General features: G+C 46.5%; 1 protein-coding gene across 1 annotated transcript; it reads right to left on the reverse strand.

Annotated features, from left to right (window-relative positions):
• Positions 1-8,893: 8,893 nt before the first annotated feature.
• Positions 8,894-24,883, reverse strand: LOC131127778 (zinc finger protein 135-like). Its single transcript, XM_058070005.1, has 6 exons — positions 24,442-24,883; positions 21,209-23,574; positions 19,554-20,411; positions 17,794-17,864; positions 17,010-17,571; positions 8,894-11,416 (listed from the first exon to the last, which is right to left on the reverse strand). The coding sequence occupies exons 2-6, from the start codon at positions 21,378-21,380 to the stop codon at positions 10,086-10,088; spliced, it is 2,994 nt and encodes a 997-aa protein (XP_057925988.1). The 5' UTR covers positions 21,381-23,574; positions 24,442-24,883; the 3' UTR covers positions 8,894-10,085.
• Between the last annotated feature and the right edge of the window lie 1,898 nt (positions 24,884-26,781).

The raw sequence follows: 26,781 nt of genomic DNA on the forward strand, positions 1-26,781 counted from the left end.
GAGTGAAAACTCTGAAAAAGCCAACGACATGATCAACGAAATACCGGTCTCTATTTATCATCGCGGGGAGGATGACACCAAAAATGCTTCGCGTAAAACCATCATGTTTCTACAATGTGGTTTCATTTTATTTCAACATGCATCAACATACAAGGGAATACATCACATAATCAATTCACAGTTCCACATGTCCAAAAGGAGTACAAACAGGCCAATAGCTACAAATTTTTGTCCCGTTTATTTTCATAGTTTCAACCAAAACAAGCCAAATATGCGTGTTTCACCAGAAGATTAAAAAAATACCAGTTGCCACAACTCACATTTTGTATATCAGAATGCATTTCTTTCTAGCAATCTTACATGAATAATCGGAAACCGAAAGAAAAACCGTCCGAGGTCATGCGGGCTACCTGCCTACGGGCACCACATTGGCGCCCCTCGATGTAAATGTTTGAAAACGACTTTAGATACAAAACAGTAAGGGGCCATCCATAATTTTCAACATTTTCACGAGCGTACAAACCGTACAAAGGGGGGAGGGGGTTAAGACATCAACGTACGCTTTTTTGAAAACCAGAAAATGTCGATGTCTGTATGTTCGAACCGCGGGACGCAGTCAAATTTTAGCGCGAGTAGACTAAAATGTCGTCGTGTGCTAGCGCGAGAGCGTACCAGTCCACGCGATACTTCACGTGGCTCTGCGTGCTTCTCATTCCAACACAACAATCAGACAATGGCCGACCCCGGTGATTTCGATTACCTATTTTCGTTCATCAAAAAGAGAATTGCTGCCATTCATCGCTCACCGAGGAATGCATACGAACAATACATCAATGTTTACTGCTTTGTGCGTTCGGAAAGAAAGCGGAAGGACGCTTTAGCGGCTGGCCAGGCGGCTTGGAAAGGTTCCAAATCGAAGGACTCGAGCAGGGCGGATTTGTTCCGAAGTGCCGTTGCGAAAATGGAGAAGATCAAAACTAAACCGACCATCCTGAATCTATTTGCCAGCTCTGTGTTTATTTTCTATATTTGGGCATGGACCTGGCTGTGATTGCCATTTTCTGAATTACTCTGTGGTGGTGAATTTGACTTTGTGGACAGTGCAGTAATAATCAATGTGATTTTCACTTCCTGTGATACACTGACTAGACCAGGGGTGCTCACACTTTTTCAGCATGCGAGCTACTTTTAAAATGACCGAGTCAAAATGATCTACCCACTACAAAAATGCAAAACATCTATTTATTTTCAAATGTATTGAGGATTATTTGTACGTACATTGTATGTTGATGTACCTTACATAACCAAATGAGCCAATATTGCAAAACACAAATAATTAACAATTAATTTTTTTTGTAATTACCTCCACATTACTCCACATTTCCCTTCTTTGGTACTGCGATGGTAGAATGGCATATGAGGCAAACGCACTTCGAAAAAGACATTGTGGAAAAAAAAGTCCACCTCCCATTCCGTATGGAAGTGATATGTTTTTGCCTTTTTACTTGGTCCAGCTACTATCACTCATTTTAGTGGCCATAAACTTTAGCGAGGGCTTAAAATCTGACGCAATTCGCCGACTAGCTTAGCACTTTGCATCGCTGTTTGCGCATGAGCGGTGACCTAAAGGTCAAAATTCAGTTGTCATCTGACTGGTTGTCCTGTATGTCAATCAAGTAACGGGGATGGATGATAGGCTGACATCGTAAGTTCTGCTGCACTTAGAGACGTTGTTTGATTTGATTGGTCACCCGAAGGGCAACATTCAGTTGTCATCTGAATGGCTGCCCTGTATATCAATCAAGTGACGGCATTGATGCGAGGATGATATTTTTTTAATGTCACGCCGCGATCGACCAGTACCACCTCCGCTATCGACCGGTAGATCGCGATCGACTTAATGAGCACCCCTGGATTAGACTATAGGTGTGATTGTTAAGCCTTTTCAAAACAGTTGTGGCATCTTTATTGCATACTTCGCATAGAGTTGAGTTCAAGGGTTGTGTCCATCATTTCAAAGAAGATTTTATCTCCTCAGGCTTTTGGAAACCAGGGGCAACTCTTCTGCTCCTTGAGTAATCATGTGTGTATACAAGTATTCCCTTGTTTAAAAAATCCTGTGGAAAACAGTTGTTGCATCAGGACTTTTCTACATGTATCATTTGATAGAAAGAACAATACAAAAAGACCAAATTTGTAATACATTTGTATTTTCTTGAAAGAAAAATACAAAAAAGGCATTTGATATAATTTTTTATCTTGTTCGTGTTCAATACAATGTTGATGGGCAGTGACTGATTGACCAGAGTCCCAAAATACAGCCAGAGAACACTATTGGACATGTTCGAATTTCCTGGCTGTATTGGGTCAGTTGGTCATGGACCTATCAACATTTTTCATTTGGGATTGTACTCTTTTTAGGGGGGGGGGGGGGGGGGGGGGGTTGCTCAAAAGAGTACTCTTTGTACTCTTGTGAAAATGTTGAAAATTATGGATGGCCCCTAAAGCTCTCAAAATATTTGCTGGTGAAGTCAATATTCTATATTAGTGCTGCTGTTAAACTCTTACAAACTGGCGCCATTCCTTTGGTGTACTACGGTGCACTTACCGTAGTGTGCGGTATCACTTACAGGAATTTCAAGGCTTTTCAGTTATGCGGATTTTCACGATTTGACGCAACAGGACGCTCCGTTTGTTGTATGAAGTATCATCATGTCAATTTCTCTATAGTAATGACTTTTGTATTGCGTTTTGTTGGAATTTGACCTCCTGTTCATAGGTCAGTGATTCCTGTGGGTGTCGTGTTGGATGCAAGAGATGACAACAAACTTGTCAGTTATGTGGTTTACTCTCAGACCAGTCAGATTACACGGAGCTCCGGGCTCATAAGTCTTTCCCTAATACCTGCAGAGACGTAGGCTTTACTTACAGGTCAGAACAAATGAGTACAGCTAACTGTCCCTGCCCGGCTTTTATTATGCTAAGAAATGTCGGTAGATCTCTGGCGCATCACAGGTGCCCCCGACCCCCCTCTCCTCGGCCGACGTCTTCTCACCAACGCAAGGTGAGCGGGGTGGAGCAGTGGAACCAGCCGTTATCGACAGGCCGTGGCTGCCGACGTCATGCTCTCCCGTTATCTGTTGTTAGTCAAAATTGTGGATGTGTAGGAGAGCTCCGGAACTGTATGTGCCTGAAAGCGATTATGTGTCCTGTGATTTGCCCAAGGCTGCTTGGTTCTACTTGATTAAATGTAGTGCATAGTTATATGAGTGAGACACAAGAAATAGGAGACAAACATACATGAGACACAAAAAATAGGAGACAAACACACATGAAATCCTTCAATCCCCCTCATGGCCTCAACAGAGGCCACAAGGTGAAATACCGGATCAGAGTAAGGGAAGAAGCACCTGGTCCCCCTGTGGGGGCGGTGGATGCAGGCGGGCCAACTGGTATTGACCTCGCCCATCGGCCACCATCACCCTGGACAGGATGAGCTGGAAAAGGCACTTGGAACACGGGAGACAACAGCAAACTGACAACGAACAAACGAAAAGACCAGCCAAAACAAGAAACACTAAAACTGTAATAATAATGCCGGAGGCCAACTCTTTCCCCTTACCAAAATAGCTCATCAACGAGTCCCACGGGCTGGTGTCCACACCGACATGTGATTTCATGTGATTTTATTCAAAGCTGTGAGACCTTCAATTGCACGAGACAAACGACCACCCGGTGCCGTATTGTTTGGGATGAAAGTGCAACATTCCGTGCCAATCATTGCACACACGCCATGTTTTTCTGCCAATAACATATCGAGAGCGATACGATTTTGAAAGGACATCAAAGACGTGGCCCGCAACTGTTCACTTACCGCCTTGAAGCCTTCTTCGGTCTGATTGGAGAGGCGCTGTAGATTGTAATGCACATAATTGATGCAATCAACATTTTTATTAACGGTGATCCAAGGGATAATTGACTCAAAACCTGCTGCAATCTGATTGACTAGTTTATATTCGTCTGGAACTCTCTCTTGTAACGTTTAGAAGCACTGGTGGACACCATTCCGTCTGGGACCACCGTGGCAGTTCTTGGGCCTCCGACCACACCTACAGACGAAAAGAACACAGAGTGAGATAAAGGGCTATAGCTAATAACAAAAATGTCAAAACAAAGCCAGGAAGCTTATCATAAGTGTCATGTAATATAGTTTGCCACTTGCATGTATGTTGTACAGTATCAGTGCAATCAGGGGCTGAACTATCAGTGTGTGTGCGTGTGTGTGTGTGTGTGTGTGTGTGTGTGTGTGTGTGTGTGTGTGCGTTAGTTAATGCAGAAATCGCCTCAGTTGTTGGTTGGGGAGGAGGAGCCCCCAGGGCTCGGGATATCGCCAAGGGCAGCGACATCTTCACCACCTCCCCCCTCACGGGCTGCATCCAATGCAGACCGAGGCGACCTAAGACATGAGACATCCTCCGGGGCAGGGTGGTCTTTTGGAAGAGAGTCGCGACCCCCGCGGTGTAACGAGTACACAACGGTTGTCTGCGCAGCCAAAGCAGAGGCCAGCGACTGAACTAGGGTCACGAAGGCTTGTGAAGTCTCCGAGTCCCAGGCCAGCCTGGCGTTGGCATGCTTAGAGCCCTTGGCACGGACTAACGCGCACAAGGGTGCAGTGCGTTCCGCCTAGCAGGGGATGTACTGTCGACTGTAACCACACAGTCCCAAAAAGGACAGCACTTCACCCACCGTGGAAGGCTTGGGATGCCTGAGGATGGACGCACGATGGGCGTCCGACATGGCGTAGCCAGCAGCTGAGAGAACACGACCCAGAAAGGTGACAGATTTCCTGCAGCATTGTAGCTTTTTGCGTGAGACTTTGAAACCCAATTCGTACAGGCACAGCAGCACAGCTTCTGTGACCTGCAAACAACAATCAGCAGAGTCAGTGGCGAGGAGGAGATCGTCCATCCATCTGGAAGCTGCAAAACTGACAACACCTGGCGCAAATGATGATTGAGCAAACCAGGGCTGTTCTTGAAACCTTGGGGCATGCGGGTGTACTGGAACCGTTGGCCATGATAGGTGAAAGCAAAATACTTTCAACTCACAACAACCTACGTCAAATGGACCGTTGGACCACACCCCCTCCGGGATGGTGTCCAACATGGGTCTGGAGAGTTCGTGATCTGTCAGTGTTTTAGCTCGTACCTGTCAATCAAGCGATGTTGAACAACGGACACGTCTGTGCATTGGCACACCACACGATACGCCGACTCCGAGGGAGAGTGTTGTACCTCCGGTACCTCAGGGAGCGGCGTCCAGTCTTTAGCTGCCAACAACCGTTTCACCATGGGACCCAAGGACCGTTGTTCATGTCCTGGGGCCACAGCCAAAGAGATGTGTGGCGCCGAATCAGGGGTGCCTTTGTACCAGGCCTGTTCCAACTTAACAAAATAGATGCTGGCCGCCACCCCCTCAGGACCTGCGAAAAGACGAGAAGAATTTAACCACCACTCCATACCTTAAATTTCTTCCTGATATGTCATATCCTGTTGTGTGTCGTAAAACAATGTGCAATGTAACGGGGTGGTGGGAGACATATACGTGGCCTTGGACAGGAGCCATGGTTTCCACGTCTCATAGACGGACACCACACTGCTCGGTGACGAAGTCCGAGTCAGAAGGCACCAATAAATGTCGGCTGTTGTGGTTGCCGGCAGTTGTTTGAGCAGGTATTGTCCTCCTGTACTTTGGTTGTTGCAGTCCACTGTCGTGCCGTCTGGCAACGTCAGGGTTAAACCAGAGTCTGTGCACAAAATAGTAGCATTAGAAGCAGTCAATATGTCACGACCAATCAAGTTCAAACCAGTTGGCACCGCCGTCCTGGTCTTGGTAGTGTTGACCAGCAGGGGAAGGTTGAGAAGCCGCTTGCTGTTGCTGAGGTCGGTGGAATGGGCCGCCCCGCCAACGTGAGCCTCCTTGTGACTGCATGCCTTGTGGTTGATGAGCCCATGGTTGCTGCTGCTGTTGTTGTGGGAGCGACTGCAGTGGTCCTGATGGTGGCCACTGTCCAGTGCAGGTGAGGCAATCACGTGCCCAGTGGTCAAGAGCTCCGCACACGAAACAGCCAGTGTAGCCCTGATACGGTCCACCCCTTCTCCCACCTCGGTTAGACATGCCACCACACCCCTGCCACATTATGTTTTCCTCTCTCTTTTTATTTGAGGTGTATTTCTCGTTCTTTAGCCAATTGTAATTTCAACAGTTGTGCTGCTAAATCCTTTTGTGTTTTATCTTTTTCGTCCTCCTCCTCACGGTGCCTGCGCATGTGGTGTAACAAGATCGCTTTGTATGATTTTTCTGTTTCGACTGACAGATTAGGAACATCTTTTAATTTATTAGCCACTGACGAGGGCATTCCAGCTAGCACTGCCGCTCAAAACAGTGTGGTCACAGACAGCGGACGTCTCCCCAGGCCAAACTGAGGCCAGCTGTGAGGCGCAATACCTCGTTGATCCATGGGTCTGCTCCACGGGCTAGTGGAGGCCACTTACGACACATGCCGTCAATGTCTGTTATGGTAAAAGGTGTGTATTCTGTGTGCTGGCCCGCCACGTCAACTTTTCAAGGCATAACTGTTTTAGATCGAGCCCCTGTGTTGTCCCGTTTCACAGGGGTTGGTGAAGACGGCGTTAGGGACATGTCATCATCCGATTGGGTGTCCCGTTCCGCCGTAGGTGTCGCCGGCTGGCGCCTGCCGTAATCCATCTCAGCAGTGTATCGGCGCCTGGTACTGCCTTCTGGCAACACATTAGACATGTCAATTTGTTTTAAAAATCTTAGATACGCTTTTGCTGTGTCTGGCCGAATCTACAAGGGACATGTTTTGCGCCGCACCCGTGCAGGAAGTCGCACCGCCAGTCTCCACTGATGGGTCGCCAACCTGTGGCATGGGATCGCCCATGTCTGTTGGGGGATGGCGCCTTGCTTGTTGTAGGGTCGGAACGTGTCTATTTAACTCCTCCCCATCAAGGTCTACTTCTCCCTGGAATCTTAGAGTAGGATAGATTCCACTGGGAGGGTTTGGATTGGGCGGGGGTGCCGATGGCGTGACCACTAGGGCCCTTCTCGCCTTCGACTGTTTTTCCCGCGTCATGTACGGGGCGGCCAAAGCCAAGCTTGCCATCCCCATCGAATGAATCATTCGCCTGTAATCTTCCAATTTTTTCAGCGTCTTATTAAGTTCTGACTTCTGCCAGAATGACGCCTGCTCAATTTTCTCCTCCACCTGTCTTATTTATTTCATAATCTTTCCCTCCTCCCGTCTGAACTTACCCTGAACCTTCACAATATTATCACAACTCTGTCCATCTCACACTTCCCATGTCTTACGTACCATCTGTCTTCTTTATTCTTATCCTGACTTACCAAGCCACTCATAACCTGACCTTCAACAAGACCAAACAATTCACTTTTTGACACCCTCGGGGGACTCCCACACATTTCCCACTCCTCACATTCTCGGTCCAACTCACCCAGAGGGTAATTTGGGTGTTTTTGGACTCGTTGTAGAAACATGATGGTTTTACGTGAAGCATTTTTTCATGAGCACTGTGGAGGGTTATGATGATGGGAGGTTTGGGTCCAGGTTTTATTTGTTGAGTATTACGTTCCACGCCCCGATACGTCATGCTGATGTTGCATTAGTTTTTTCTATTTTTTGCAATAGTTTTTTAATTCGGGCATGTCCGTACATGTCTAAGTGTCTCATATAGTTTTTTGTATACTTTTTGCACTATTTTTTTAATTTGGACATGTCCGTACATGTGTAAGTTTCTCATGATCCCTTCATGTCGAGTTCACCGCTGTTTTTAAAACAAAAAACATGTGGCGGTCCACGTCGTATATCTTACAGTGCGTCGTATATCTTACAGTCATATGAGATCGGGATCATCTTGATCCCAACTCTTTGAGTCTGGGGTGGGTGGGGGTCAAACCGCTAATGCCTACGGTTGTTGTTTTTTCAACATGTGTCGGTCATTCATATATCAGGGGGTCCTATGGTACCCTCCTCCTACAACTGTGTTGGGCCCTTGATCGGTGGGGGCATGATGGTGGGATGGTCTGAGGTTGGACTTAGAGGCGTGATGTGGTGGGGGCTTGTTGGTCGGTACGTGTAGCTGGGGGGGGTCTGTGGTTGAGGGGCGTGTCGGTGTGTGCGTGTAGCTGGGGGGGTCTGAAGCTAAGAGGTGTGTTTGTGGGAGGGTCTGAAGCTAAGGGGCTTGCCGTGGTGGGGCCGTGTTGTTGGGACGTGTACGTGGGAGGGTCTGAAGCTAAGGGGCGTGTTGGTGGGTGGCTCTTAGGTTAAGGGGGGTTTGATAGTTATTCTATCACACGTTATACCCCCCCCCGCTGGATGGACAGCCGGAGGACTGCCGGAGGATCTCCAAGGTAATGTAGGAATTATTTCTTTAATTCAATAATTCATTCATTCATTCATTTTCTACCGCTTTTTCCTCACGAGGGTCGCAGGGGGTGCTGGAGCCTATCTGAGTTGTCTTCGGGCGAGAGGCGGGGTACACCCTGGACTGGTATAATTCAATAATGTATTTTTTTATTTTGATATTCATTTGTTTAATATAAACGGCTACAGAGAGAGTCCCCCGGATGGGGGGTGAGGGCCGGGGGGAAGGTAAAGGGGGGCAAGAGGCCCGCAGGCCCACACACACACACGCACAGGCACGCTACAATGGCTAAACATGGTGTTGTGTGATTTAGAAGATATTCAGTTCCATTAATCCAACCCCAATGTTTAATCCGAATTATCCTTTGATCTCCGGCGTTTTTGATTCTAGGCCTTTGCCAGGTGATGACGTCATAGCCTGATACAACGGCAGCTGTGATGCTACCCCTGGGGGGTCATAAATCACAATACGATGCCGTCATATCTACAACCGTGGATGCAATGTCGCCCCTGGGGGGTTGTAAATCACATGATGATGTCATCATGTTTACAACAAAGGATGCGATGCCACCCCTGGGGTCCCCTGGAGGGGTCATAAATCACATTTGACCGGGGTGAAAAAGACACCCAACTTTGATCGGGTCAACAAGGTCACCATGGTCATCCATCAAACTTTGACAGGGTCAGCAAGGTTGCCACGGTCATCCATCAGATTTTGACAGGGTCAAAAGGTCAACTGGGTTCAGGCGGGTGGGGCCATCAATCAAATGTTGTCATAAACCCTATTCTCTATCTCTCTCTAGTGGACGTGATGGCCAAAGTTCCTGACAATTCTTCAAGCATCCGAGCAGACACACAAACGACTTGTTGACAACCTGTGGCATCTTGTATAGGACAGGGGTCAAAAGGTCAGCAAGGCGTACTTCGCAATGTGGCTTTCCAAGCGGTCAGACCAGAGTACGTCTCGGGGATCATCAAGATGTTTTCTGGCAAAATGGAGACCAGCCTTAACGTTCTTTTTCTTCAGCTGTGCTTTTGGTCGTGGAACTCTACCATACAGTCTGTTTCTGCCCAGCATTTCTTATGGTCCAGTCACGAACACCGACCTTAAGGCACCTTAGGCAGGTGAGGCCTGCACTTCTTTGGATGTTGTTGTGGCGTCTTTTGTGACCTCTCCGATCAGTCCTCGCTGCGTTCTTGGGGTCATTTTGGTTGGCCGGCCAATCCTGGGAAGGGTCACTACTCTTCCGTGTTTTCACCATTTGGGGATAATGGCTCTCATTGTGGTTTGCTGGAGTCCCAAAGCTTTAGAAATGGCACCATTAGTCAACATTTGAAAATGTTTTACTTGATTATTTGACCCTGTCTCGTCATTGTATGCGGTTCTTGTTTCAGTTTTATTACATTTTGTGACACAAACACATTTTAATGATCATCAAAAAGTTAGGTGAAGAAAGTCCATCGTCCAAATCAGGCTGTCAACATTTCTTGTTTGCTTCAGAGTTGTTGTTGTCAAAGTTGTGGAGATGTTCTTCTTAGCGCCACACACACAGGACATCATCGCTTTCGAGGTGACTTTTCACACAGGACATGAAATGATGGAAAGTGCTGAGAAAAACGTTCATTCTCCATCGTGCGTTAACATGTGTGCTGTCACATTCTTTTTATGAGAATACCTTTTACCACACACTGGACAACTAAAGGGTTTTTCCTGCGTGTGCGTCCTCATGTGCACAGTCATGTGAATCTTACAAGTAAAACGTTTACCACAAAATGAGCAACAAAAAGGTTTCTCCCCTGTGTGTGTTGTCATGTGCACGCTCATATTGCCCTTACAAGAAAAACGTTTGCCACAAAATGAGCAACTAAAAGGTTTCTCTCCTGTGTGTGTCCTCATGTGTGTGTTCAAACTGACCCTGTGAGCAAACGTGTCGCCACAGACTGAGCAACTGAAAGGTCTTTCTCCCGTGTGCGTCCTCATGTGTCTACTCAGGGAAGAACTCCGCAAAAATGTATTGCCACAAATTGAGCAAGAAAAAGGTTTCTCTCCCGTGTGCGTTCTCATGTGTCTATTCAAAGTGTAGCGCTGCACAAACGTGTCACCACAAACAGAGCAAATGAAATTTTTTTCTCCCGTGTGCGTCATCTTGTGTCTATTCAGCGAGGAACTCTGCACAAATTTATCACCGCAAATTGAGCAAGAAAAAGGTTTCTCTCCTGTGTGCGTTCTCATGTGTCTATTCAAAGTGTAGCGCTGCACAAATTTAATTCCACAAACTGAGCAGCTAAAAGGTTTCTCTCCTGTGTGCGTCCTCATGTGACTGTTCAGGTAGGCCCGCTGAGCAAATGCATCGCTGCAAATTGAGCAACTAAAAGGTTTTTCTTCTGTGTGCGTCCTCACGTGTCGAGTCAAATTGCGCTTTTTTGAAAAGCGTTTATCACAAACCGAGCAGACCAGAGCCTTTTCTCCTGTCTCGTTTTCAGAACACTCAGAGTGTTTGTGGTCTGCGTGAGCCCTTGTTGCGGCGTCACGGTCTGTATCGCTGCCCAGAGCTTCCTGGTTGTCGTCCCTGTCTTCATCCTCAGCAGACTGTGGCGTTATGTCCTCACTATCTGACAGCGGCGCTAACAGCTCGTCTGCTTGGGATTCCTCCCAGTGGCCTCCATCAGCTTCTGTTGTCACGTGCTGCGGTGAGCTGCTGTTGCTCGGAGGCTCCGCCCCTCCGATCTCCTCACTCGGGCTGTGACGGAGCCATGAGAACTCAGGTGGGTCGTCGTCATGGTCTTCGGTCTTCACACAGACAACGGTCAGTGGCAGGTTGATCCAGAGTTCCTCCTCTTCCTCTTTAATGTGGGGGGGCTGGGGAGCCTCTTCCCCTTTAACGTGGCGGCAGCACCCCCCCTGCGGCCGTGGGGGGCATTCTTCCTCATGACCAATTGACTGTCGGACGTCTGCAGGACACAAACAAGTAAAGCCAAGTTAGCTCTGTGAATTCAAACACACACACGCACACTCATGCACACTTGACGCTCCCTCCCCTGTCCCCCTGTCCCATTTACATTTCCAGATATATTATTCTGTCCTCACGATGGTGTGACGTCTACCAAGGCTAGACAGATAGCAAACAACCAAAGAAATACTCCGTGGCCATGTATGTTCTTAGAGCTTTACTTGGCTTGCAGGCAGTAATCTCTTGTAACAAGTTGTAAAAGGACTAAGATACTCCAAGGCTGAAAACTGCAGATGAACCGTCACTGATGTGCACGGTGTGGTGGCTGTGTGCAGACTGAGTAGCTGGAACACGTTTGGGCAAAAACGAAAGCTATCTCAAGTTTGGCCACAAGGGGGCAGTGTGAGAGTGTGTGATTAACTAAGATTTGTCTTGAAAAATGCAAAAATAAATGTGATAACAGTACACTCCCCGTCTGGTATATTAAAAATATACCACTATTGTGATTTCAATTTTCAGCGCAAAGTAAGATTACATCTGTGATAGGCCTGGTATAAGTTTTAGCAGAACCTTGTTTTACGATTTTTACCTCCACCTTTCTTACTCTGTTATCGCGTCTAGGAATGGCCTTAATAACAGTACCAAGAGGCCATTCACTGCGTTTGACTGACCAGTTAGATGCGTCCAAGATTGTCTTTTAACAAAACAATGTCACCCTCTTTCACATTCGGTTTCTCTCCCTTCCACTTGCGCCTAGTCTGCAGTGTAGCGAGGTACTCCTGCTTCCATCTTTTCCAGAAACAATCTGCGAGACCCTGAACTTGATGCCACTGGGCTCTGTATAAGTCTTTGAGTTCAAAGTTACCAGGGGGTGCTAACACTGGACTGGCCTTTTGAGTGAGAAGCATTCCAGGCGAGAGAACTTCAGGTGCTTCATGATCCGTTGATACAGGGACTAATGGTCTGGCGTTCATTATGGCCATGACCTCAGCCATAAGAGTGACCAGTACCTCATGTGTGAGGCGAGTGGTTGGGCCTTTTATAAGCAAGCCGTCAAGGATGTTACGAACAAGACCTATCATCCTCTCCCACACTCCTCCCATGTGAGAAGAGTGCGGAGCGTTGAAAGTCCAAGTGCAGCTTTGGTCCTGCAAGTATTCCTTTAACTCTGGATCATCCACATTGATTTGCAACTCATTGCAGGCGCCAATGAAATTAGTACCTTGATCTGATCTCAGATTTTTAACTGGTCCTCTGATTGACAGGAAGCGGCGAAGAGCATTTATGAAGCTGGAGGTAGACATCGACTCGACAACTTCAATGTGAACAGCTCTTGTACAGAGACAAGTAAACATCACAGCCCACCTTTTGCTCTCAGCACTGTTTGCTCTTGTGCGACGTGACGTGACACTCCAAGGTCCGAAAACATCTAGACCTACGTGAGTAAATGGTGGGTCAACAGTAAGTCTATCAGAAGGAAGACTAGCCATTTTCTGTTCTTCAAAGCAGCCTCTTAACTTCCTACACAAGACACATTTGTGTATAAGGGTGGATATGAGTCTCTTAGCTCCTACAATCCACAGTCCTGCAGTGCGCAAGGCGCCTTCAGTGAACTGACGCCCCTGATGGGCTACCTCATTGTGATAATGTCTGACCAAGAGAGCTGCTAAATGGTGAGAATTTGGTATTATCACAGGATGCTTTTCGATTTCGGAAAGATCTGCAGATTGCAAACGTCCCCCAACCCTTAGTAAGCCGTCCTCATCAATAAAGGGGTCAAGCTTTCCGATGGGGCTGTGTGAGGGGAGTTCTTTCCCTTTTGACAGTATTTCAATCTCCTCTTGATAGATTTCTTGTTGCGCACATTTGATTATGACAGCTTTCGTATGTGAATGTTTCACGTTCCAACGTTTGCCTGAGATACTTTGGATTTTGACCTAACAACTTGTCCTCTGATGGATTCACAAGTGCAAACGTTTCTGTTTGTTCTGTCTCTGACCGTGCTAAGAACTGTGGACCAGTAAGCCAAGTAGTGTTTTGCAAGTGAGAAGCTTGAACTAGCCTGGTGCCATGGTCTGCTGGGTTTTGGTCTGTGGCTACATAATGCCACTGCTCAGGTTTGGTTGATTTACGAATCTAGGCAACTCGATTTGTCACATAGACATAAAATCTGCGAGTGCTGTTGTGAATATACCCAAGAACTATTCGACTGTCTGTGTAAAACTTAACTGCATCAAACTCTATGTCACATTCATCAACAATGATTTGAGCCAGTTCTACGGCAAGCACAGCCGCGCACAGTTCCAAGCGAGGAACTGTGTGAGCAGAAGACGACGCTAGCTTTGACTTGCCCATGACAAAGCCAACATGACACTGTCCATCTCTGTCGGTCACTTTGAGATATGCCACAGCTGCTATTGCCATCGTCGAAGCATCTGAGAAGATGCAAAGCTCTCGTGTTTGTGTCTCAGATAATGAAATGGAAACAAAAGGTCTCTGAATCTGTAGACTTTCTAGTGCACTGAGTGATTCAGTCCATTTTGACCACTGTGCTTCTTTGTCTGTTGGTAGAGGGTCGTCCCAATCTTGTTGCTCAAGTGTCAGCCCTCTGTACAATGCTTTGCCCTGAATTGTCACAGGTGCAACAAATCCGAGGGGATCATACAGGCTATTGGCAACTGAAAGTATGCCACGCCGGGTGAAAGGTTTAGTGTCTTTTGCAACTCGAAAGGTAAAACTGTCATTTTCTAGGTCCCAACTCACCCCAAGACTGCACTGGAGAGGCAGAGGGTCCACATCCAAATCCAAATCTTTAAGATCTGTGGCTCTTTCCTCTGGAGGAAATGCATTCATGACATGACCAACATTAGACGCGATCTTGTGAAGCCTAATGTTTGACTCAGCCAGCATGTGTCTTGCATCCTCTAAAAGTTCAACGGCTTCGCTCTCCTTGGAGACAGAAGCGAGTCTATCATCCACATAGAAATTGCGGAAGACAAACTCTTTGGCCTTTAATCCATGCTCTTTTTCTCCTAGCTCAGCTGCTCGTCTTAGACCATAGATAGCAATGGCTGGAGAAGGGCTGTTCCCAAAAACTGGGACTTTCATGCGAAACTCGGTGATGGCTTTGTTTGGATCATTGTCTTTGAACCAGAGAAACCTTAGATAGTTTCTGTGCGATTCTTTCACTCGAAAACAGTAAAACATCTGTTCTACATCGACAGTAACTGCAACTTGTTCTCTTCTGAAGCGCAGTAAAACACCAAGCAGCGTATTGTTCAAATCGGGCCCTCTGAGGAGAGTGTCATTTAGCGAGACACCGTCAAACTGGGCGCTTGAATCGAATACAACTCGGATTTTGCCCGGTTTCTGAGGATGATACACTCCAAATATTGGGAGGTACCAACACTCTTCACCTGGCGTTAAATCTGGAGCCACTTCAGCTTGGTCATTATCAAGGATTCTCTGCATGAATTCAATGAACTGCTCTCTCATAATGTTTTTTTGTCTAAGGTCCGTTTCAAAACACTGAGGCGTTTCAGAGCCTGCTCTCTGTTGTTGGGAAGGAGTGGGCGCGGGTCACGAAAGGGCAAAGGCGCTACCCAGTGGTTGTCATTGTCTATGTACATTTCTTTGTCCATTATTTCGATGAACTTTCTGTCTTCTATTGACAAACCTGGTTTGTCGTCATCAGCACTTCTTTGAAAGACATCGACACCCAGGGTATCAGTCTGTCTGAATGGAGCAGTCTCAAAGTCACAGAAGGCATTAGTCTTTTGTCTTGACATGACAAATGTCTCTTTCACTTTAATTGTGTTTGTGCAAGGCTCAAGAAAAGAAGACCGGACATTTGGTAAGATGTTTGTTTTGTACACGTTTACTTTTGTCTGTTTGTGTACTCCATTTAGACATATTTCGCCAACAATAACCCACCCCAAGTCTAAACGCTGGGCATAAGGTGTGTTGTGTGGGCCATTGTACTGTTCACGCACTTTATGTACACTCAAAACGTCTCGCCCCAACAAAAGCAAAATAGGTGTGTCAGGCTCTAAAGGTGGTATCTTACCAGCAATGGGTGCGAGGTGCGGGAAGTACTGTACAATGTCAGGCGTGAGAATTTCACTGAGGTCATCTGGCATTGCATTGCACTCCAGCAGAGATGGAAGAGTTACGCGATTGCCACCATCAAGTGAAGAAACAACAAAGTTGTGAGCTTTCCTGCCTGTGGTCTCACTAATACCAGAACATGTTTTCAAAATGTAACGGGATGGGGCTGATTTGACATTAAACAGCTCAAAAAACTCTGACTTTGCCAGAGACCGGTTGCTTTGGTCATCTAACACAATGTACATTTTCTGAGATTGGTCAGGACGATCAGCAGGGTACACATTCACAAGTGAGATTTTAGAACATGACCTGAGTCCATGCACTTTGTCACAGATTTCAGTGCATTTTGAGGTCACTTCAGGGAAACTGTTTTCACACTCCCCGCCTTGCTCTTGCTCCGTTACTTGAGCCGAAGTTGACCAGGGAGCTGGACCGGGATGTAGCGCACTGATGTGCCTGTCGCTGCCACACTCTTTGCATTTCACAGCTATTTTACAGTCTTTGGCTACATGTTTTGTGGTAGCGCAACAGCGAAAACAGATTGAGTTTTCTTTTAGATAAGCTTTTCGGTTTGACCCTAAACCCACAACATTTTGATAAGGGGTGTGGCTTGTTATGTATTGGGCATTGATCTGCTGGCTCATCTGTTTTCTTTTCTTTAACACTGTTACTTGTAGGTTTTGCTGTTACCTCTGTTTTTCTCACTGAAACTGTTTTGGGATTGTTATATTGTTTTGCATATCTTTCATGTTTTACAGCGCAGTTCGATGAGAACGCAAAACTTGGATCGTTTCGGGTTTTTGCTTGCCTGGATATAAAACTTACAAAGTAAGTGAATGGTGGAAAGGAAACCCTATGTTCTTCTTTGTACATAGACCTGAGTGATATCCAGCGTTCTTGCAGACCGTAGGGGAGCTTCTCGACAATAGGATTTACCCCCCTAGCTGTGTCAAGATAAGCTAGACCAGGCAGATATCCCTCTGACTTAGCTGCCTGAATCTCCAAAAGAATGTCCCCTAACTCTCTGAGACGCTGATTATCTTTGTTCGAGATTTTAGGGAAGTTCTCTAGTTTTGACAAAAGAGCATTCTCAATGACCTCTGGTGAGCCATATGTATCATCTAACCTCTCCCACACCAAAGCTACTCCTGCTGTAATGTTGTGAACATGTGCGGACCTGATACGCATAGCCTGTGTGGAAGACTCGGGGCCGAGCCACCTTAACAGTAAATCAAGCTCTTCTCTAGCTGTTAAATTAAGCCCTCTAATCACATCCTGGAAAGAGGTTTTCCAGGCCCAGTAGTTTTCTGGACAGTCATCAAATTTCAAAAGTCCAGAGCTCACAAGTTCTCTTCTAACGAGATGTTTAGCAAGATCAGTCATTTGTGCTGGTTCACAAGGATAGTCTCTGAGGCTAGCTGTGTGAGACACTGGAGCAGGAGGACAATGTGAGGACTTATTTTGATTGTAATCAAACATAGCCTCACCATTAACAAGGGTCTTAGGCTGGTTTGTGACGGTGCCGGGGAGCAGATACCACTGGACTGAAGATGGTGGTGCTGGTAATGATGCTTGTGGTGCTGGCGTGGATGTGGTGAGTGGCTGCTGTGGGACCGGAGCTGGCTGCTGAGCGTCGGGTGTCACGTAGTGAGCCTTCACATACTCGCTGGTGCGTTGAGCGGTGTCCTCTGGAGGGATCTGTGCCAGGTCTTCGAGAGAGCTGCCTTCCACTGCTGCTGCGCCTTCATAGACTGCTGCTTCAGCTGCGGCTGCCGTGGCACTTCTCTCGATCTTTAGCACATACAGACTGGCCTCCAGTTCTGCTTTGCGTTGTGCTGCTTCAGCCTCTATTTTAGCCTTTGCTTTCATCATTTCTGCTTCTCGGGCTGCATATTTCGCCTCCACCAGGGCTGCTTCGGCTCTAGCCCTTGCTTTGGTGGCTGCGGAGCTGGTTGAGGACCTGCTGGACCTTGAAGTCTTTGTTTTTGAGGCGACTGACCTGGTGTCGTAGAGCTTTTGCGGCTGGTCCGACTCGTTTTGCTGCTCCATCTTGTATCATCTGGACACGTGCTTTAGTAACAGCAGATGGTGTTTTAGCCCGCTGTGTAACAGTCCTTTTACTATTCTGTCCTCACGATGGTGTGACGTCTACCAAGGCTAGACAGATAGCAAACAACCAAAGAAATACTCCGTGGCCATGTATGTTCTTAGAGCTTTACTTGGCTTGCAGGCAGTAATCTCTTGTAACAAGTTGTAAAAGGACTAAGATACCCCAAGGCTGAAAACTGCAGATGAACCGTCACTGATGTGCACTGTGTGGTGGCTGTGTGCAGACTGAGTAGCTGGAACACGTTTGGGCAAACACGAAAGCTATCTCAAGTTTGGCCACAAGGGGGCAGTGTGAGAGTGTGTGATTAACTAAGATTTGTCTTGAAAAATGCAAAAATAAATGTGATAACAGTACATATATATTTTCCGATATTTCCTTCATACGCAATTTTGGCCACGTGATTAGCCGGCACCAGTCCAGGGTGTTCCCGCCACACACCGGACGTCCGCTGGGATAGGCTCCGACTCAGTCACGGACGAACTACCACCCTTACAGTCACCCTGACACTCTTATCACCGAATAAAGGAGACATAACTTTTCCGTGTTGTTTTGGTTTTCCTGCAATGATTACTGTCTCATCACGGCATTGTAATGGCGGCTATAAATGACGTAACACTAGTTTTCCCAATTGAGGTGAGATAATGAGAGTAAATACCCCAATTGGGACGGGAATAAAACTCCTGCTAGCCCCTGACCCAAACTACAGTCCCGTCCTGTATTACTAATGCTATATGTTGGCCGCCATCTTGGATTGACCGTTTACTTCAATGTGATTTAAATGTCAACATAAAACACATTCACGTCGAGATGATGTGTCAAATCGTTAAATACAACATGGAGACATACCGTCGACGTGGACCACAGTTTGAGTCCTGCTAACAGCTTCTAGTTGTTGACGTAGCCGCTCGTTCTCCTCTCTCATTCCAGAAAGTTCCTCCTCGTACAAAGCAATCGATCTTTCAAAAAGCGCGAATATTTCATCAGCTGCCACCATTAGCCGCTCCCTGATCGACTCTTTCAACATTTTAATCCCGATTATATCCCGCTTTTGTCTAGTGTTTTTGCAGCTGCCTTGCTAATAGCTGACTTTCTTCTTCGACGCAGATTTGCGGCTGCTAAGCATCCATGACGCTAAACGCTGCCACCTGGTGGCGAAGTTGGAAACAGCTCAGGACGACAGAAGCAGTCTCAGAGAGGTCGTATTACAAATACTTTTTATTTCAAATAATGTATGCAGTTCTTATTTCATTTGCAGTTTTATTACATTAGTACATTCCTCGGTTTAGATTTATTGTAGTGGTGTTATTCTACTTTTGCTTTTAATTATGGAATAATTGATTAAAATTATTGATTAAAATGACATATTCAAACAGCTAATATGATTTTTGTTCTCTGTTGATGCGATACATCACTTTCCGCTGTTAATGTATAATTTTGACAGCACTAATTCAAATAAACATTTGAGACTTCCAAACAAGCCGCCACCTTGTTCTCCGTCCTCTTTCAACGACCAAAAGTGTAGACCTGGACGCTGGACGCCATCTTGGGTAATCCTGTAACGCCCCTGGTTGAGGTGAAGGAGAGACTCGCCGATGCACTTCAACCGCTTCATTAAACAGCAGAAACACGAGAACCGCTGTCGGCCACAACCCACGCCAAGCCGGTTTTCATCCACTCTCACCCCCCAGCTAGCACCGAGCGAGAACACTGTTCCCACTCCTGCGCGTGACGTCGGACACGTCACTTCCCAAGCCCCGCCCATTAAAGGTACAGACACATTTGTCACGATTACCTTGTGTATATAGTAAAAAGGATTTCTTCGTTGTTCTCCGCAAATCTTAAAATCGGAACCGGAACATGTGAAATCTAAACGCCTTAACGAGTACGAGTTCTGTACGAATTCCTGAGGTGATTTATTCGCCGCTGTGCGTCGACATGTGCGCTGTCAAAGCTGTCTCGCGAGAATTAATTTGACCACAAACTGAGCAATTAAAAGATTTTTGTAGTTTGTGTGTTCTCATGTGCACGTTCATATTGCTCTTACAGGAGAAGGTTTTCCCACAAAACGAGCAACAGAAAGGTTTTTCTCCCGTGTGCTTTCTCATGTGGGTGTTCAAAGTGGAGCTCTGCACAAACTTATTGCCACAAACTGAGCAACTAAAGGGTTTTTCTCCCGTGTGCGTTCTCATGTGTTTCACCATATTTGACTTATCAGAGAATCTTTTACCACAAACTGAGCAAGGAAAAGGTTTTTCTCCCGTGTGCGTCCTCATGTGTCGGGTCAAGTCACACTTATCAGAGAAGCTTTTCGCGCAAACCGAGCAAGTCAAACGTTTTTTCGCTGCCTTCTTTTGAGAGCATTCAGAGTGTTTGTTGTCCGTGTGACTCCGCGTGACGCCTTCACAGTCAGTATCGCTGCTGAGAGCTTCTTGGTCGTCGTCCCCATCTTCAGCCTCACAATCTGCCAGCGGAGCAAAGAGGCTAACTGCTGCTGAGCCTCCGCGGTGGTGTCCGTCGGCTTCTGTTGTCATGTGCTGTGGTGGTGGGCTGCTGCTTGGTGGTTTCTCTTCATGGACTTCGGTCTTCACACAGACGACAGTCAGCGGCAACTTGGTGAGGTCGGCCTCCTCCGACCCGAGAAGACACTCCTTAGGCCCCCAGAGTTCCTCTTCTTCCTCTTTAATGTGGGGGGGCTGGGGATCCTCCCGCTTCGAAGCGGAGCTCCCCCCCTGCAGCGGACGGGCACGTTCTTCTTGACGACCAATCAGCTGCTGGACGTCTGCAGGACACAAACACAACTCAGACGTCAAATATTATAATAATGTAAAATATTCTATGGCACATCTTCTGCACATCCTGGTCTATTGGGATTCAAGGACAGCGGGATGAAGCGTTTGAATAAATGCGTCGATTCTCACTCAGCCAAGTCCCGCTGATCTGCAGGGGACAGGAAGTTGAGCTTTAGCTTGGTGTGGGTTGCGCCCCTGTTGGGGCTCATTGTGCCTGTTGTGAAATCGTCAGAAGCTCAATGTTACCGTAACATCATTGACCCCTACTAGCCACTGTAGAATATTACATATCCTAGTGTCTTTAAAGGCATCTTCTGAATGCCTTACATTTCTATGTTAGTTCATTTGGACATTTTTATGCTAAAACATGCTTCATATCAGCAGGAAATAGAATACATTTGCTTGAGTATGCAAGTTTTCTACCACTAATAGGCCAATTTCACCACAAAACAAGCTTTATGAATATGTGCTGGAAAAACACTAATAGAGTCAAGTGGCCAATTGCTGCTGTAAGATTAACCTCCTTGAGCCCGTGACAACAACCGGATGTAAAGTCACGTGACCCAGCAATTCCGTAAACTCTTTGAATGATTCGGTCATAATTGCACATCTCTACTGTGGCTCTTCGTGGCTTCTTTTGGGAACAACCTTGTTCGCATTAGTAGCTAAACGAGCGTGGGTAAACACGGTGGTCGCCATCTTTGATTGTAGACTCTGTGATTTAAAAACAACTCCTGATGTAGACTCCGTACATTTGCGACAGATGAGGTCCAACATGTAAACATACCTTCCGTGTGTACCACAAACTTGCGAACGGCTTCCAGTTGTCGTCGGCATTGCTCCTTCTCCTCTCTTGTTCGAGAAAGTTCCTCGTCGTACGAAGATATCGTTCTTTCAAACAGCGCGAATATTTCATCAGCTGCCGCCATGAGTCGCTCCCTCACTAACTCTTTTAACATTCTGGAATCTTAAAATGTTTCCTTTTCGCTGGATGCCCCTTTGTTTAGTGTTTTGGTAGCAGCGTTGCTAACTTCCGCTTTTTTTTCTTCTATGGGGCCTTACGGCTGCTCGGCATCCATGACGTCACACTGTTGCCACCGTGTGACGGGATGTACTAAAGACGAGCTGCAAATAGGACCCGTAGAAGAAAAAAGGGAGCGAGGCAACACAGAGTATCATAGCAACGTCAGCAACAGTGACAACATTAGGGGAGTAAGGGGTAATACCAAGTATGCAGCGGGCGAGGGGGGCTACATTACCGGATAATTAAACTACTGCTGCCAGCTTTTGCCAGCTACTGCTGGCAAATGATATCAAATAAAGTCAACAAGATGCAAGATATGTAATGCAAGATAATGTAATGTTTATTTTTATTCAATTAGAATGATGTGATTATATTGGGGGGTATATAGCACCGCCATGCAAATTACACGCCTGCCAATGAGGCCAGCATATTTTAGGAAGGAGAAAAGCTACGCATGCACGGGGAGAACATGCAAACTCCACACAGAGAATAAAACCCACGATCTCCTGACTGTGTGGCCTACGTGCTAACCACTTATCCCATTGATAATAGTCTTTCAAACTATGTGCGGGCGTTCTTTTGCAGTAACATCTGGAACTGCCATAACGCGAAGGCTTTTTCGTGATCATTGAAGTGAAAAATAAGATGTCAACTCCGATCTACGGAGTGGGACTCTTACGGTGTCAGGCGGTGGGATTGACCGTCGCACTTCCACGAAGCTGCGCCAGCTGGCTCTCGTTACACACGCTCACATTACGGTTGGTTGGAGAAAAGACGGAGCAAGGGGAACATTTTCCTCTCGTGTGTGGTCAAAGTGGAGCTCTCCGTAGATTTATGACCACAAAAGGAGCAACTGAAAGGTCTTTCCCTGTGTGCGTTTGCATGTGTAATGACATGATTGCCTTCTGGGAGTATCGTTCGCCACAAAAGGAGCAACTGAAATGTTTTTCATCTGTGTGCGTTCTCCTGTGCGACGCCATGCTTTGACCACCGAGGAAATCGTTCGTGACGATTGAAATTGAGCAACTAAAAGGTTTTTCTCCCGTGTGCGTTGTCATAAAGGGACAAAGTCACCAAATGTTAACCTCAGCTTCCTGGCTTTTTTTTTAACATTCATAGCTGGTTTATTAGCTTCAGGACTCTTGTGCTTTAGATAATTAACCTTAAGTTGTAGAACTCTGCCTCTGTAATGTTGCCATCATAGAGACCATTGAAAGATCCTGGTTCCTTCAAACATGGATCTTCCTTTATGAGAGTTCTGCAACTGCACACTGCATCACTTGGGTACGGCGTGTATGCAAATATTTTTCAGGTCATCAGTTGAGCTTAATGTGAGGAAGTCATCAAAATCCGGGTCCTTATGCTGAAGGCTAATGTCCACCGGGATCCCATAAGCTTGCTTTTAGAAAGAGTGAAAAAAAATGACAAAAATGATCAAGAGACAAATGAGGTCTCGTGTCGATTGCAGTGCAGGCCTCAGAATTCAAGCCAATCAAATCAAAATCGTAACGAGACAAGACTTTGTGATCAGGAATATCAATTCAATCAACATATGATGTCATCCCACTCCTATAAGATAAATGTCTGAGACAACACAAAAATGTTCTCCTAATTAGTCCCCCAAATATGTAAACTATACGTATACTATACGTATACTATACGTATACTATACGTATACTATACGTATACTATACGTATACTATACGTATACTATTATATACCAACTATTCCAGACAGATGCGGGGCTTGGCATCACCACACGCGTGTGTCGGTTCAAATCCCTCTTAAAAGAAAAGCTTCTGTCACAGACCGGGCAGGTAAAACGTTTTTTAACCATCAGCCATTTGGAGCGCTCCGAGCGTTTTCCGCTCGTATCGCCTTCACCATCCGTGCCGCTGCTCAGCGACTGGTGGGGGTCGTCCATGTCGTCATCCTTGCTGTCTGACGGAAGACACCGTGGTCTTCCGTCTTCACGGTCAGCAGCAACTTGGTGAGAGAGGTCTCCTCCGACCCGACAAGACCTTCGCCCTCTTCTTCCTCCTTAATGTGGGGGGGCTGGGCTGCCCCCTGCTTCAAAGCGGAGCTCCCTCCCAGCGGCTGAGCGGGACGACCAATCGGCTGCTGGACATCTGCGGGACACAAACAATACAGAGAAACGCTGGGAGCGTCACGACACGCCGACCAATGGTTGGACGGTCCGGGTGCTTTGCGTTTGTTACCTCCGGTTGTGTTTTTGTCTTCAAAATGACTCAAAAGGTTCTGCTTGGATTTGGATGAAATTTTAAGGAATTGTCAGAAACGGAATATGGAAGAAGTGATTTGGGGTGATTCAAAATCCCCCAAATTCAGCCTTTCCCCATGCTAACATTAACATAGCATTTTTAGCCATTTTCCGTAGCCACATATGAGCACCTAGCATTATTATGCTGCATGTAAACATGCTAAAGTTAGCATTGCTAGCATAACTGTCATTTTTGTTAACATTAGCATAGTAGCCTTTTTTTATTTTCAAAGGTATCCACATATAAAGTCTTGCAATTTCCTTCTTCAATCATTTCTGGACATTTTCTTCCCAAAATATTTCTTTTAGTTCCATAATATTGTAACCCACCCCAGCCTTCTTCTTCCTCCACTTTGGTCTCTCTCTCCCTCTCATTTTTGTTGTTTGTTTCTCATATTGACCTTAAAAATTTATATTTTATTACTGAATATTTCAAGAAGATCTTACTAAGATGACATGGTTGTTTTCCCAATTAACCTATCCATACGCAGACACACTCCAAAAATAAATCTCTGAGGTGTACATTGCTATATCTGTTATTGCAAATCTTCCACACAGGGAAGCCACAGCCCCTCAGGCCGCCATCTTGTTCACCGTCCTAGCTCAGTTGCAATAGTACGCTGGCCGCCATCTTGGATGATATATTGACACTTCTGTGATTCAAGAAACAGAAGTAGCTCGTGTCGTTTCCGTTAAATACAACGTGCAAACATACCTTCATCTTTAGACACAACTTGAGTCTTGCTAACAGCTTCCAGTTGTTGTCGATGTCGCTCGTTCTCCTCTCTCGTTCGAGAAAGTTCCTCCTCGTAGGACGTTATGGTTCTTTCAAAAAGCGCAAATATTTCATCGGCTGCAGCCAGGAGTCGCTCCTTCACCAACTCTTTCAACATTTTCTATGTCGTCCTCCTCTCTTCGCTTTGCGTTTCGCAACAGAGTTGCTAACGTCCGCCTTTTTCTTCTTCGGTTGAGATTTTCGGCTGTTGAGCGTCACGATGCTGCTGCCTAGTGGCGGAATTGCAGGTTGTTCAAGCTGAGGAAGACGAAGGGCTCCCATTTACAGAGCCTTTATTTCAAATGCATGCAATTGATTTTATTGCAGTAATATAGAAACTAATTATGTGATGTCAACGTGAGGACCCCCCCCCATCCATGTTGTCCACATGAGTCAACACTAACTGTACAGTTATTTATGGCTTCTTACTGTTGGCTTAATGCATTGAAGGAACACAAAGTTGTAATCATTGTTTATGTTTATCATTGTTTTCAGGTGTTTATTATTATGAATGTCATTGTAGTTATTGTTACTTCTGAGAGTGAAGAGCAGGAAGGCACTTGGTCCTGATGGTCTAGCTGTGGAGGTATGGAGGTAGAGGTAGCAGTAGAGTTCCTGACCGGGTTGTTCAATAGGATGTTGGTGGTGAGAAGATGCCCCAGGAATGGAGAAGTGTGTTGGTGGCCATTTTGAAAAACAAAGGTGATGTGCAGAGCTGGGGCAACTCCAGAGGTATAAAGCTAATGAACCATACCATGGAGATATGGAAAGAGTAATTGAAGCTAGACTAAGGGCAGAAGTCAGCATCTGGGAGCAGCAGTATGGTTTCATGCCAACAAAGAGTACTCCAGGTGCAGTATTTGCTTTAAGAATGTTCATAGAGAAGTACAGAGAAGGTTTTTGTAGATGTGGAGAAAGCCTAGGACAGGGTGCCTAGAGAGGAACTGTGGTATTGTATGAGGAAGTCTGGAGTGACAGAGAAGTATGTTGTGGTGCAGGACATGTATGAGGACTGGAAGACAGGGGTAAGATGTGCTGGAGGTGGGACTGCATCAGGGATCAGCTCTGAGCCCTTTCTTGTTTGCTATGGTGATGGACAGGCTGACAGATGAGCTGAGACAAGAATCCCCATGGACTATGATGTTTGCAGATGACATTGGGATTTGGAGTGAGAGTAGGGAACAGGTGGAGGAGATGCTAGAGGAGTGGAGGTTTGCCCTGGAAAGGAGAGGGACCCGGGTGGATACAGAATGTGGAGAATGTGAAGTGCCTGGGGTCAACAGTCCAGAAGAATGGAGATGGTGAAAAGGAGGTGAAGAAGCGTGTGCAGGCAGGATGAAACGGGTGGAGAACAGGTCAGGTGTGATATAATAGAAGACTTTAGTAGATAGATAGAAGATGAAAAAAACGCTTCCATCCACGTTTTCCTCAACCTACCAGACTGACCTTGTCAGGACAGGAAAAGGCTCACTCTCCATTGTGCGTCAACATGTGTGCCGTCAGGTTTTTCTTATGAGAATAAATTTTACCACACACGGAACAACAAAAGGGTTTTTCTCCCGTGTGCGTCCTCATGTGCACGTTCATGTTGCTCTTCCCAGAGAAGCCTTTCCCACAAAACACACAACAAAAAGGTTTTTCTCCTGTGTGCGTCCTCATGTGTCCGTTCAAGCTGGCCCTCTGAGCAAACGCGTCGCCGCAAACCAAGCAACCAAAAGGTTTTTCTCCCGTGTGCGTCCTCATGTGCGTACTCAAGGTGGAACTCTGTAGAAACTTATCGCCACAGATGGAGCAACTGAAAGGTTTTTCCCCCGTGTGCGTCTTCACGTGCGTCATCAACGACACCTTTCGAGCAAACCTTTCACCGCAAAGCGAGCATCCAAAGGGTTTTTCTCCCGTGTGCGTCCTCGTGTGTCGAGTCAAATCGCCCATTTTGGAAAACCTTTTGCCGCAAACTGAGCAGGTCAGACGTTCTTCACCCGTCTTCTTCTCTGAGCACTCGGTGTGCACGTCGTCAGTCGTCATATCACCTTCACAGTCAGCATCGCTGCTGTCGTCCCCGTCTTCATCCTCGGTTGTGTCGTCGCCATCTGACAGCGGCGCCAAGAGAATGCCTGCTTCCGCTTCCTCTTCGTTGTCTTCCGTCTTCACAGAGATAACCATCAGATCTGACCTGACAAGACACTCTCCCTCCCGAGTGAGTCGGAGCTCCTCCTCTTCCTCTTTAACGTGGGAGGGCTGGGGATCCTCCTGCTCCAACGTGGCGCTCCCCTGAGGCCG

The sequence above is a fragment of the Doryrhamphus excisus genome, chromosome 4 (assembly GCF_030265055.1).
Source record: "Doryrhamphus excisus isolate RoL2022-K1 chromosome 4, RoL_Dexc_1.0, whole genome shotgun sequence".
NCBI classification, from domain to species: Eukaryota; Metazoa; Chordata; class Actinopteri; order Syngnathiformes; family Syngnathidae; genus Doryrhamphus; species Doryrhamphus excisus.